The 14,306-nt window shown below is 42.0% G+C and overlaps 1 protein-coding gene across 3 annotated transcripts in view; it reads left to right on the top strand.

Moving 5' to 3' along the window:
• Nucleotides 1-6,033: 6,033 nt before the first annotated feature.
• The window catches only part of LRRIQ1 (leucine rich repeats and IQ motif containing 1), a 117,852-nt gene continuing 109,579 nt past the window's right edge, over nucleotides 6,034-14,306 (top strand). For 2 of the 3 annotated variants that reach the window (XM_061564630.1, XM_061564629.1), the window contains exons 1-5: nucleotides 6,034-6,169; nucleotides 7,919-8,042; nucleotides 9,611-9,725; nucleotides 10,545-10,636; nucleotides 11,508-11,640. In XM_061564630.1, the coding sequence (XP_061420614.1) occupies nucleotides 7,923-8,042; nucleotides 9,611-9,725; nucleotides 10,545-10,636; nucleotides 11,508-11,640 (460 nt within the window). In that variant the 5' untranslated portion in view covers nucleotides 6,034-6,169; nucleotides 7,919-7,922. Of the gene's footprint in view, nucleotides 6,170-7,898; nucleotides 8,043-9,610; nucleotides 9,726-10,544; nucleotides 10,637-11,507; nucleotides 11,641-14,306 lie in introns of those variants that run through there. The other variant, XM_061564628.1, reaches the window with a different exon arrangement.

Here is a 14,306-nt window from a genome sequence, read left to right as displayed (position 1 = left end):
TAAAGAAGATACACCTCTTCGTCCCATTGTCTCTACTATCAACTCCCCCACTTACAAACTGGCTCGTTTTTTGTCCGAAATCCTACGGCCTTTCACTGGAAAAACCACCTCTGCAGTACTAAACTCTACTGACCTGGTATCGACAATCAAGGGGATTGCCCTGTCCCCAGACGACCTGCTTGTCAGTTTTGATGTGGTTTCCTTGTTCACCAAGGTGCCTGTGCCTGACACCATCGCAATCATTGAAGACTTGGTTCATCAAGGACTGAATGCTGGGGTACCCCCCCTGGTGAGACACTGCTTAACCAATACATACTTCACCTGGAATGGAACCTTCTACAAGCAAATTGAGGGCACCCCAATGGGCTCCCCCCTATCTCCGGTTGTAGCCAACATCTTCATGGAGAAATTTGAGACGGACGCCATCCAGACTGCCACTCTACGCCCGACCTTATGGAAGAGGTACGTAGACGACACTTTTGTCATCTGGCCACATGGCCGACCTGCTCTAGACCAATTTCTCGACCACATCAATTCCATACACCCAGCCATCAGATTCACCATGGAAGTCGAAAATGATGGCAAGCTACCCTTTTTGGATGTCCTAATCAAAAGGAGACCTGATGGTTCAATGAGCCACTCTGTCTACAGGAAAGCCACCCACACGGATGCTTATCTAAAACCGGATTCCCACCACCATCCATCCCAGAAGAATTCCCTCATCAAGACTCTATATCATAGAGCCCAATGCATCTCCGACCATGAACACATTTCCAGTGAACTCAAACACGTACGCCAAGCTCTTAAGGCTAATGGTTACTCCGACTACACAATCCGCAAAGCCATCACTCCAACCATCAAGAAGGATCCTGTTGAGGAGCCTTTCAAGACCATCACCTTACCCTACATTGCTGGGGTCACAAAAAAGATCTCCAAAATCCTGATTAAACACAAGATCCAGGTCCGATTCAACACAGTACATAAAATCCGTGATCTGGTCCCGTCTGTAAAAGATGTGGTTCCAGACATACAGTACCCTGGCGTCTACAAACTAAGTTGCCTCTGTGGTAGCAGTTACATTGGAGAAACCAAACGACATGTCTCGGACCGCATCCGTGAACATAAGGCAGACCTGAAACACGGTAGGACAAACACCTCAGCCGTGGCAGATCACTGTTACAATTCAGTGGGCTCACATGACATTGACTTCTCCAAGACAGAGGTTCTCTGCAAGCCATCTGGCTATCATGAGAGATTCGTTCATGAGGCGATCCACATATACAAACACAGAGACAATTTCAACCGAGAAGATGGATTCTGGCTTAGCAATCATTGGAAGGACGTAATAAACCATTTCGGATCTTAACTGATTGTGTTCACGTTAACGGTGACTTTCAGACCGCGTTCCACTCACTGGCATGGTGCAGTGTGCAGAGTAATGTATGGTGTCGTAATTGTACAGTAAACATATAGCAGTATGATACACATTAGGGTGGGTAGAATAATACATAGTGTTATATTAAAATGGATAAGGCAGCAACTGCAGCAGCAGCAGCAGCAAGTGCAACAGCAGCAGCAAGTGCAGCAGCAGCAGCAAGTGCAGCAGCAGCAGCAACTGCAGCAGCAACTGCAGCAGCAGCAGAAACTGCAGCAGCAGCAACTGCTGCAGCAGCAGTAACTGCAGCTCCCTTTGATGCTGTTAATCCTGCATAATGCACATGCATATGCAGTACTAATTACATTCCTGCATTTCCCATAAATATGCTAAATTCCTGTTGATATGCAAATTCCTTTGTCAATGCGCCCAGCTTATATATATGCTCTAAGCCCGTGTGCTGTTTCATTCAGACTCTGTCGCCTCGACGGACCTGGTTTTCACCTGAGGACGGCTGCTTGCGTTGTGGCCGAAACGTCGTGAGAATTGTTTTATTATGTTTTATTTTTATTATTTTATTACTTCCCTTCTACGTGACTTTACCGAAAGAACCAAGAAGATGAATCCCTGCAGTCACGAAAGCTTTAAATCGCTTTAGAAGCTTTATGGCGTTTGAGGGAGTGGAATCATTTATTTCCTCCACAGCGGCTCAGTCGTGTGCCAGTGAAGCACAAAGTCAAGTCGTCGTGCTATGATGATACTGCTGTATATTGCATGAGATCCAATATAGTCGTCCGTTTTGCTCAATATCATCACTCGCAATTATTGTCGATCGCTTTTGTTTTACTTCCACATTTTATTTCTTTAAAAAATATGTTCATGAAGTCATAGTTGAAGCTTGATTTGAAGCTTTCATGACCGCAGGGATTCATCTTCTTGGTTATTTCGGTAAAGTCACGTAGGTAGAAAAAATAATAGATCACGACGTTTCGATCGCCACACAAGCAATCGTCTTCAGGTGGGAGTTCAAAATAAGTATTAAAGTTCAAATAATACTATTACCCATTGTATTTGTGCATTGCTCAGCGTTTTCTGGAATAATTGACATTACGATTATGCGACATCATCATGTTCTGACAGCATGTGCGTTATCGGGGTTATAGATTGTAAAGTTACAATGACAAGAACGGTCATGGCAGGCTTCTGTTCAACTAACTGCAGTAGATGAATTACAATATGAAGAACTCCTTAATCGTATATGAAGTATATCAATGCAATTTTTTAAGGTTACATGATTTCACAATAATAGTCATATCACAAAATGTAGTTGTATCCTAAAAAATATTATATCGTGGCAAACCTACTACAACGTATCCAACTGCAACCAGTAATGCATCCACACTTAGAAGAGTGAGAATATTTCAACATGCCCTTGCTAAATATGTTGCTCTGAACTAATAATCCCTGCAAATCAAATCACCTTTATGTCACGGTGAAATGAGAAATGTTGCAATTAGTGTTTGGCATGAAGACAGGTCGATTTTTACTGCTGCGCTGTGGAATCTCGTGTTTAAACAGCAAATCATGTATTACATGACATAATGTTGTTTAGTGCTGGCCACCAGTGAATAGATATGGGGAGTAAACACTATAATTCAACTAAGGTCTTTATGCTAAGATTATATAAGACTATAAAACGTAGAGGTTTCTATGCTCAAATAACCTATTTGTCACATCGCCTTTACTGGTGGTGGCGAGCTGATGGTTAACATTCTACATTCTATGACTAGGACCGGTATGCTGAAAGGATAGTCACTGCGTATTCGAATTAAAGTACTACAATATTAGGTCGATCGACCATAGACAGGACAATGAACTTAAGACGACCCAAAACTGGGATTTTGAAGTTGCGATCTTCTGATAATTACGAAATAAGCGATTTTACCACAGAGGTGTAACCTGGCTTCGTTTGCACCCATCCGTTCAACATTCCACGTACATCAAACATGTTGTGAACACCGTTAACATCATCCACAATGAGATAATTGAACGATATTGGACTAAACATACCGTTCAAAGCAATTAATGAAAACATACAATTTTGTGGTTGGTATACCGTAGCGATTTAAAGTAAAGTTAAACGATGACAAGCAAAAATTACGTAATTAAATAAGTAAATTGGGATTATTAGAGTGGGCTTGGACTAGACACGTTTCTGAAAGGGATAATGGCCAGGAGTCTAATGATGGAGTGGCAGCTAAAGGATGGAACACATCTGAGAGGACATCCTCCGTTGAGCTGGGGAGATAGCATTTACTCGTGTGGAGGAGCGAGATGGATTGTTGCATCGCAGGCAGTCAGTTTTGTGATGTTGATGGCTTGAGGAAGACTTCATCTACAAGTGGATAGATAAAGGTTGATTATTCTGCAATACAAATCCAAACATCCTATTGCAATATATGAAAAAACGTACACATATACCGTTGTTTCTTCTGCCAAAGATCCATCAGACAATTCGCTAAACAAAATCAATAACAGATGCTTTTTAACAGAGTAAAGAAAAACACAACATACGTTAAGTTTTAATATTCGAAAACGTAATAAAACTGTCAGTAATGTGCAATGTGCAGCGAAATTGTAGGGTTATTGAATTCCATCTTCCAAGAGTTGGCAGGTGTTGTGTTTTCTGTATTCAGTGCAACTGGAATGTGAAGAATTTACATCAAGCCTGATAACATCACAAGAGCCTTTGCTTTCCAGTGCACATAATGTATTGAAGTGAATGGCAAAATAACCACAAAAACATAAAGCAAACAAATCAAAATCAATTCGGTATAATTGAGGTCATGTGTTACAAAAATATCAAATGTGCATTATTGCTTTTCTATAAAAATCTAATACATTGAAGAAAAAAACGTTAAAAAGTGGAATTCTGGATGACGAACAGAGAAAAATAACAAACTTTTTTGGCCCATAGAGCTTCAAGGTCAATATTTTTCATTGTGCAAAACAACAGACCTCGACCTGGCTCATTCATTAGATCTTATCAGCAAGTCAAAGCTGATTTCATTTGAAGGCCTTTGACCAGTGATGGACGCTTTTGATAATCCATGTAGTGAGCTCAAAGCCTCTAAGAGGTCATCATGCCCAATGCCATTGAAGCCATCACTCCTTCCGATGGCTTGGTTTATCCTGATACATCCCACAACTGTTGCACAAGTCTACACCCCGACCTCCAAGCTCTGCTCTCAGTCTCCCTCTGTCTGGGCTCGAGGTCTTCCCCTTAGTAGCTGACACTCCCAATGCCCGTATCGGTCGCCCAACAACAACAACCGCCGTTGCCCGCTAAGTGACGGAGACATCGCACCACGACGCTTGTGTCATGCTCGGTGCCCTTTCGAGGCCATTTGGCATGTCGAAGGCTCGCTGGCAGGTCACAGAACCCAGTTGCCATAGGTTGGTTGACTGAGATGACCGGCAGATGCACCGACTGTGCTCCCAACTGTGACAACTTTCTGCGTTTTATGTATGCTGAACTTCTTTCGCACCGTACGTTGCCAACCGTGATAATATAAGGACAACAAACTAAACAAAAAAATCAGTTCAAAAAATAATTCAGTCTCGATTTAAAACTGCACAGCTCCCAATTGCTTCCTTAATATCAGAAGAGCGTTCCAGACGGCCGCAGAAGTGCATCTGAAAGCGCGCGATACTTTTAACGTTTAGCCAAGCCCTCCACCACCTTGCACACGCGTCCCACCCAAATCACAATTCCATCTTCACGACTGTCTACGATGCCTTCCTGCCACTTTACATTCAGATGTTCGCACATTCCAATCCCGTATTATTGATCATCGGCCATCGTTCCGTTTCAGCGGCGTGTCCTGCCCAAACCCATTCGCTGTTCTGAACAGGTAAAATGTTGTCATTCACCTGATTTATGTTGTTGGTCAGTGTAATTACAAGCTTGCATCTGCCCCACGCTTCGCTAATTCTATCTAGAAAGCTGCAACCCACGGTACTGTCCAAAAACTCAATCTTTCTGGCCACTCTGCGTGCACTAGTAGGAAACAGGGCCATTGCCCGAATCGTCGCCTCATGTATTTTATTTCGTGCGCTTGTGAGACCACTTCCAATGCGGCGTCACCAAAGACATTGTCGCTTAGAGCAGGTTACCGTAAGTTACCGAAGACGCGTTATCGTAAAAAAAAAATTATTTCAATCTTTCGTGACTGCAGGGATTCATATCATTGGTTCTTTCGGTAAAGTCACGTAGAAGGGAAATAAGAAAACAATATAAATATAAAACAATACAAATTCTCACTTGCTGTGGATTTCACACCTGATGATGATTGCTTGTGTTGCAGTCGAAACGTCGTGAGAATTTTTATTGTTTTACATTTCTATCATTTTATTATTTCCCTTCTTCGTGACTTTACCGAAATAACCAACAATATGAATCCCGGCAGTCGCGAAAGCTTTAAATCAAAATTTTACTCAACACGCCTTATCGTAATTAACATAGCACGCGTTCACTCAAAAAAACTTCCCACCCCCTGACCACTGAAGCCGGTTAACGCCAATTCCGCAGTGCGCGTTGCTGGCCACGTGCGCGCTGCTGGCCACGTGCGCGCGCATTTCCGGTAGCGGCGGCCCCCGTCGCCACGGCAACGCAGAGACGCCCGCACGGAACACATGCTGAGCGGAGCTGCCAGGGCCATGAAGGAGGCTTCGTGGCTACAAACGGCGTCGTTCTCACTCACTAACTAGCTCATAGCGCACGCGAGCTACAAGGTACAGGTTCACAGCCTGGCGTAGGACATTGCGACGTGATTGGGTTTGGTATAGCATTGTGTATGATAATGTAATGTCGCGCTTTACAAACAAATGCATATGGGGCCATCCATTTAGTCCGTACGCATGGAGGGGGATGGGGTGGTTAACCCAAATGTGTACGCTTGCGTATGGGGGGGGGGGGGGTTGTTGGGTGAAGCCTCGATAATAATGTCTACATTGGCCTTCAAATGAGTTATTTGTTTGCTTAAACACGTGAATATTATTAATCCTGGTTCGTTTTTGCGTGAATTAAATGTCGGCCCTTCTATAGGGTCCGGGGGTGCGTCAAGTGTTGACAGATGTTTGCGTACGCACCAAATGGATGGGCCCTATTGTAGAGCGTTACATATTGACAACATGCTGACTTTTTCGCGTGATGCTTATTCTACATGTTTATGATACAGTGCTACTGCATTTCGTGGTGGTGATAATACAGTCCTCGCGTACGACTGCACTCTTGCTACGATAGCCGTGGTTGTCCAATGTGTTTATCCTGGTCTCGCCATGGGAATGTGGAATTTCCGCCGTTGCTTCGGGGGCCTCCGGCAAATGTGATCGGCGAGCCGTGTTCATTTGACCACCGACTGTGTGACTTTAGTACTCTGCCTCATTGCTCTAATCGCACAGTTACAGTTCATTTGTAATGAGCCACGAACAATCATCCACTGCTGGATGAAGGCCTCTCCCCAAGCAGTAACCGTCTCACGATTCGGCGATGTTAACCATTCAGCATCTGCACACAAAGTTGATTTCATCGCTGCATCTCCAAGGTGGTTGTGCTTTGGCTGCCACTCCCTTTGTTAGTTGTTTGTTTGACGAGCGTACGTTCTGTAATCCACGTCTTCCTCATTGTGCATGGCAGTGCAATTCTAAGCCGTCAATACTTGTACTTGATTTCTTGCGGACAATGCACTTCATGTACATTACTGGCTTACTCCAGGATGTAGTGGCTTTACACTGCATACTATACTAGAGTTGTATGTCAAGAGCAAGCCAAAGTAAGGTGTCTCTGCTCAATTATTTGAGTTTTATGTGGCACTCACATCTGGTGTCAGTCCTGAGCCAGTTGTGGAAATTCCACATTCCTATGGTAGAGAACAGACTATTGTTTTCAGGATTACCACTGTTTACTTTTCACAGTGATGGGCATTAATAGTTGGAGAAAGCGAATACTAGATTGACATAAATACAATTGTGGTACGTTAAATGAACGTATTTAAAACCATTCTGTTCATAACCTTTATTTAGCCTGTGTGCCATTTTCATTGGTGACATTGATGTCACAGCACAAAGTTAGAAACATTTCCATTCACAACTAAAATAGAGCAGTCCATCGCTTTGTATCAGCGAAAAAAACCTGGAAGACATCAAATAACTACTTTTAATTGCCTTAAGTAAGCCTCATCAATACAAGGTAGCACTTATAAAATGCATCACATGTCAGCCAAACTGCCTTTTTTGGCCTCAGTGCTGAAATATGTAAAATAAATTGAACAAAAATAGCATTACTTGTGAAGTCTATCGTGACTAAAACCCTGACCAACTGAATCAACTTGAGACAATGATTGAGTAATAGGTAGGTAAATCACGCCCTGACTTCCTACCCCGCTCAGCCACTCAGCCACTTCACCAGAAATGGTCTGTTGTTAAGAAGTAATAAAATAATGTTTGAAAAAATATTTCGTATATGCTTTCTCTTCTCTCCAGACAGATGGATTGCGAAGATTTGGAAGAAGCCATTGAGCGGGAGCTACGATTAATCAATGTGCCACTGGAGGAGTTGGAAGGCAATGATTCTGAAGAGGACCAAGCTGAAATTGCCTGCATTGAAGTAAGCATCCTCTTTATATTCAAAATCGGCTTGACATTTCCGAGGCGGCAAATTTGCCGCATACTGAGGCACAAGGAATACATAAATCGGACAGCATAAAACTACAGAAAATGCGGCCGGGATTTGTTTTAACACTACAGTTTATAAATATATACTTGCTTTAAATTATTTATATGACAGACAATAACAACAACAGTAACTATTCATTCATGCATTTACATTAAAAAGTCAATGCAAGAGCAAATTCCTGTCACTGAGATTTTGTGAAAACGTAAATGACACGATCAATTATGCATTTTTTTTTTACAGAAGACTACTCTACATATAAATAGTTGTTTTGGCATTTCGATAAAGAATAACGCGTCAATTTAGCGTCTACTTACAAACAATACCTTTTGCTTAACATCCTTCAAGTGACTGGACACCAGACATGTTTGAGGTTTTAAAGTATGTGAGCAATGTCATCAGGTAGTGGAAGCTCAGCAGGGTTGAGCGAGGATACCGCTTGGATGGACAACTATTGTGTGTAACAGTTGGCATAGGCTGTGGGATTCTGTGGTGGGCAGCAGATATAGCTTTGCATTGTTACCTATATTGTCTTGTCATTTGCTACAAACGTTCACATATCCGACCATGTCACATATCTGCCTATACCGTTATAAGGTTGCACTCATTAAACACAAAGTGCGTGCCACAAATGACCTACAATACCTTGCTGATCTCGTCAAGGAGCATAAACTATCACGCAAACTCTGGTCACCCTCGCAACGACTTTTGGCTGGCCATCGAACAAAGACGGCCACTGCGTCGCTCGCTTTCAGATGCGCTTCTGCAGCCGTCAATAATATTAGGAAGCCACTGGTGCTGTGCAATTTTAAATCTAGATTGAAAACGCATTTATTTAGAACTGACTTTTGTGTTTAGTTGTCCGTACGCACCTCCGATTAGCATGTCTGCGTACGGTGTAAAAGAAGTTCAACATACATACGGTATGTCCCTTTGTATGTGCTTATCTGCCAAATAAGCTATACTACATTGCTTAACAATTGAACAAAGGTCAACTCTTTGTCTTGATGTTTATATTCATTCATTGTTTGAGCATGGAGATTTGAGGTGGCTGGGTGGCTCAGAAGTTAGAGTGCTCAGCTGAGACCCTAGGTCCCAATCTGAGCAACCTCCCACTAACAACTGCACAAAACCCCTTCATATTGACTTCGGGTTTGCACTGAATTTGGCTAACTTCCAGTTTAGAGAATTAACAATATCGAAAATATGTTTTGCCTCATGACACAATGGCAATAGTGCAATTGAAATCAATCGGGGGGGGGGGGGGGGATTACGAAAGTACATGACAATGAACATGCAGAATCTTTGTATCCTCATGAAGAATATTAGTATCATTTGACTTGCAATGGCAACCATGCTGATTCATGACAAGTTTATTTTATTATGGGAAGGAGCCAAATATAATAACGGAGATTCTCAGCAATGCTCAATTAGCAAGCATCACTACCATTACCCCTATTAATGATTGTAACGTTTTGCTGATATGTGTGTACATTGATAAGCCTGAAGAGGAAGGCCTGCCTGACACAGTGCTCATGTACATGGCGAGAGTGAAGAGCAGAGCTGAGGATGTGGAAGACATCTACAATAAGTTGCACGAGGAGGAGCCCGACCTGAGTGAGACCAAATAATGTTTACGCTAAAACAAATACAGCATGAATATATACGTTTTCCTGAACCTTCCTGAACTGCAGATCCCTTACAACTCCTACCAAAGCCTCAAACTTTGTTATAACATATTTGCTAACGGATAATAATTCATCTTGGTGGAGCCACAGAATGCCGATTCATGATGAAAGGTTGCAAGTTAAAATCCTGGTCTGTGTTTTACTCAGCCTTTTTCTAGTCACTGAAATTAATATCACTTTCTAGCAAGTGAATAGCGGTTGTCCTTTAGAGATATAGGCGCTGGCCATGGAAAATGTAATCATTGACAGACTCAGGACATGCTTCTTAGAGGATGGGGACCTTTTCACTTGAATGTCTAATGAATGAAATCATTTGTTTTATTTAATCGCATAATTGATGGATAGATTGAGAGACACCATATCGAGAGTAGTCATGTCATTTTTATATCTATAGTGTGGAATGCATACCTAGGTTTTTTTCCCCATAGTTAATCTGAACACTATTATTCTGGCTCCTATTTTTTGTGAACCATTTTTTACTTTTCAGACCACTTGTGTTTTCACTCAGCATCTGCCAGGCATGTAACCAGTTGCTAATCCATTTTCGTTGTATTGATATTACCATTTATTTTTTGATCTACCTGTTGAGCACAATGTTAATTGTGCTCAGCTTATTTGATCGTGTGTAGTTCACTATGGTTGATAACTTGTCACAGTAATATCCCTCACTCAATATTGATTCAAATTTTTGTATCGCATGCGATTATTACAAAAATAACTTCTCCACTTGTCATATCTTGCCTTGCAGACAACTGGGCTTCAGTTTCATTTAAGTCTCACGTATTGCTTGAGGAATTAGCCAAGGAATATGGTGAAGATCCTGAGGTCCTAAAGAAAAGGGTAGGTTAACCCGAGATATGTGGCAATATTGCATCCATTTTACACATACAGTGGATACTACTGGTAGGAACCTCCTGGTTACACCAGCCCACAGGGAATTATTGTGTCCGTCCGTCGTGCAGGGAGGGGCTGGGTGGGGAGGGAGGGGCTGGGTGGGGAGGGGAGGTTGGGAGGGGAGGGTGGGAAGGGGCTGGGTGGGGCTGGGTGGGGAGGGGAGGGTGGGGAGGGGCTGGGTGGGGCTGGGTGGGGAGGGGCTGGTCACCCCGTGGTGCCCTTATGAAACTCAACGTTTAATCTACTCACGCCGGCTTGTGCCCGCCCTCACAGTCGGGCATATTTGCGGAATACACCACGCCGCCGTTGACCCTGGCCATTGACCGGGCAACCCAACGTTCCTACCAGCTCCCTCCGCAGGAATGTGTTTACATATTTAAGCTCAGTTATTTGCAACACTTGAAGGCTTGGATTCTATATTACAAATGTTTTTTTACTTCTTGTGTTTGGCTATGAATTCAGTAGGAATTATGAATTGATGTTTAAGTTGTAAATCCAGCTTATGACTTAAAAGAACATCGAATATCCACCACTCGTGCCCTCGGAGATCACTCTCAGTGGACACGAGTTCACGATCTGTTACAAACGTTACTTGTGGTGTACCAAAGTTGCATTTGGGTGGTTTATTTTTGCTTTGTGAAAAGGTGATCGCACCTTGTGTGGCCAGTTTTGATACTATATAAAGAAACCCACTGCTTGTGGGGCACTGAGCTTCCTGAGGTCTGGATGATTGGTATCTTCAATGAGATGCTTATTTCCGATGATGGTGCTTTCCCAGTTGTTCCCACACCAGTCTTCCATTATTTTTCCACCGTAGGTTTTGTCAGAATTGGAGGAATATGAACGGCAGAGCTGTGAAGAGGCATCAGAAGAATGTGACTCTTCATTGCCCCCTGCTGCTGGACAAGAGGACATTAGTGGCCGCGAAACAGATGCTGATGTGTCCCTAAGTAAGTATATTTAGCATTGCGAAACGTATTTTGAAAGTAATGTTATTTATGGGTGGCTGTGTGACTCAATGTGCTATGTCCTGTAATAAATTATTTGGACCAGCAGTACAAAGAACTTGCATTCCAACCAGGCACATATTAACCTGGGAAAAGCAAGTTTTCAAATGTAAACAAAAACATGTTATGTCAGTATGATCGTATCATAATAAAACTCGTCACGTGAAATTGTTTTTATTCAATTTGGCCTGTACATCTTGAGGCTTGGGGGTGCCTTCACCCAGCAGAGGATTTATGATGTCTGATGAGAATGATGATAAATGTAATGAGAGTTAGAAGAACTTGTCTACGCAGCATAATAAGAACTTGTGTATTTGTTATAAGAGATGCCTATTTTGGAAGTTCTATGGTGTCTGTACCTGGATCATTCATCAACAGAGCATGCGGCTCTGCTGTCTGCAGAGATTTCCGTAAAATCATTACATTCTGCTTCATACCGATACTCAGAAAACACTGAAGTAACTGTAGAGAATGGCTTATAGTGTGTCATAATTCATTGGTTTACTGGCTGGGTAACTTCCTTATGTGTGCAATATTGTGGTTCAGGGCAGGTTTAGTGCCTTTCCATTGCAGGTGAGCAGAAAAGAGTCACCTGTGCAATGGGGACTTATCCAAGGCACAGTTGAGATCGCCCGTGCCTTGCTCCGAAAGCTTTCGCCGTTAGACTGATATGACCTGCGTTTTGCAAATCACCGAGAAATCATCCAATATTTTAAGATAAGCTGGGTGGAGCCTGGATTTTGGCTGGATGGGTGACCACCATGCATAGAATACGGGTACAATCGACGTTATGGAGGGTAGAGGGTAGTGCAGAAATATCCATTGCTGTTTTGCATTTCCATCTTTAACCCACAACTTGTGGTGAAATGTGGTCAAATATCCCTCAAGATGTAGGGAGGTCCTCATCCAGCAGTGGATTGACAAAATGGTGCTGTACATGTATTTTTAACCACAACATAGCAGACAACAGGATGTCTGAAGCGATAACTATATGTACTTGTAATGATGACCACTCATTAAATGCAGATGAGGGGATTTCTACTTCATATGTATAAAATGTATGTAATTTTATATCATGCAATTTTTTCGCATATGTTTTCACAGCCCAGTGAAATAGATTTGTAAAACCACACAAAGCCATTACCTTCGAGCTATATGGCTGCACATCGAAATTAGGTCATGTCACAAAGGATAAAATATAGCCCGAATGGTGAACGTAATGTTCGAGCCAGATTTAATACAAAATGGTTTATAATGATAACAAGATGTGCCATTAGCATTAGGTCTGTCCGCGGTGATTTATTCATACCATGATGCATGAATTCACCCTTACAAACTCCTCATTATACCAAACAAATGTGCCCCCATGTGGTGGAATCACTGACTATGCATTATTAATTCTGATATGCACACAGCTTGCCAGCTGTAAATCTCTTAAATGAACGAGTATTTTTGCACTTGTTATTTAAGTTGCATCTATTTGTATTTATTTGCACATTAAATCCTGACATCCATGTGTTCATATGTTTTTATATGTGGGATTACACTATCATCAAACAGTCAAAGTGTATCCCTGCTCAAGCAAATGTAGGGCGGTGCTTATCTCAATATGCAGCTCTTAGCCAATGATCGAAAATCCACCTTTCCATAGTTAGGACTAGAAGGGGAAATTAACAAAGATCAGTAAATATGATGATCGTGAACTTGAATATCAGTCACAATAGAAGACATCTGTCTATCGGTGTCACATACCACATCTTAGTTGTAGAACAGAAATTAACACGAAAACACATCATAATAGAAATGACTCATGAATATCAGTGGTTTTGCAGGTGTATTTTTTATGAGAAATAAACTCAGTGGGTTATTAATCAAGTTAATCAATGGATAGTACATTTAATTATGAAATCACTTCGAATATAATATCCAGTTGTAGAGTGCTTGGCTCACAATTCAGAATGTCACAATATCAAATCCCAGTCAGGAGTTCAATCAATCTTATCATCCCTCCAGAGTCAATAATGAGTACTTTTGGAAGTCAGCAGTGGCAATTCCAAGGGTATACTGGCCCCCTTGGTAGGAATGTGGAATTACCACCACTGACTCATTCCTACCAATTACATCAGCGCTGCCCAATACTCATTTGAACATGCAGACACTTTGACTTGATATATCATGTAATAGTTCACCTAATTTCCTAACTTGCAATACAAACTGCTGTATCTTGTCAGCCAAAGAAGGGATATTTCAGGACTTTTCTCAAGGTCATTTGCATTTGGCATTTTTCTCATATATGGCATGTCATTGTTTATCTGTGCAATCTGTGTGGTTCACTCCATATCTCTGCTATCTACTATTGCAACCTCGCTGCTGGGTATGGCCATACTAAGTCTGGTTACCATGTTCACACCACGTAGCTTTGTTATAAATGAGAAAGACATTTCCCTGAAGTGGTTATTAAAAAATTGAACCTATCTCAACTTTCATTGACACACTTGCATAAGCAGCCTTCCTTGCTTCTTGTGTGCAATTTGAGAAGCGATTGCACGTATCACTACACTCCATCAATTAAAACCATGTAAGTTCATTCGTGTTCGTCATTGTCACAT

This window comes from Lethenteron reissneri, chromosome 33 (assembly GCF_015708825.2).
Source record: "Lethenteron reissneri isolate LAM-NWPU_2019-01 chromosome 33, ASM1570882v1, whole genome shotgun sequence".
Classification (NCBI taxonomy): Eukaryota; Metazoa; Chordata; class Hyperoartia; order Petromyzontiformes; family Petromyzontidae; genus Lethenteron; species Lethenteron reissneri.
Note: the sequence above shows the minus strand (reverse complement) of the source record. Positions and strands in the feature narration are given on the sequence as shown.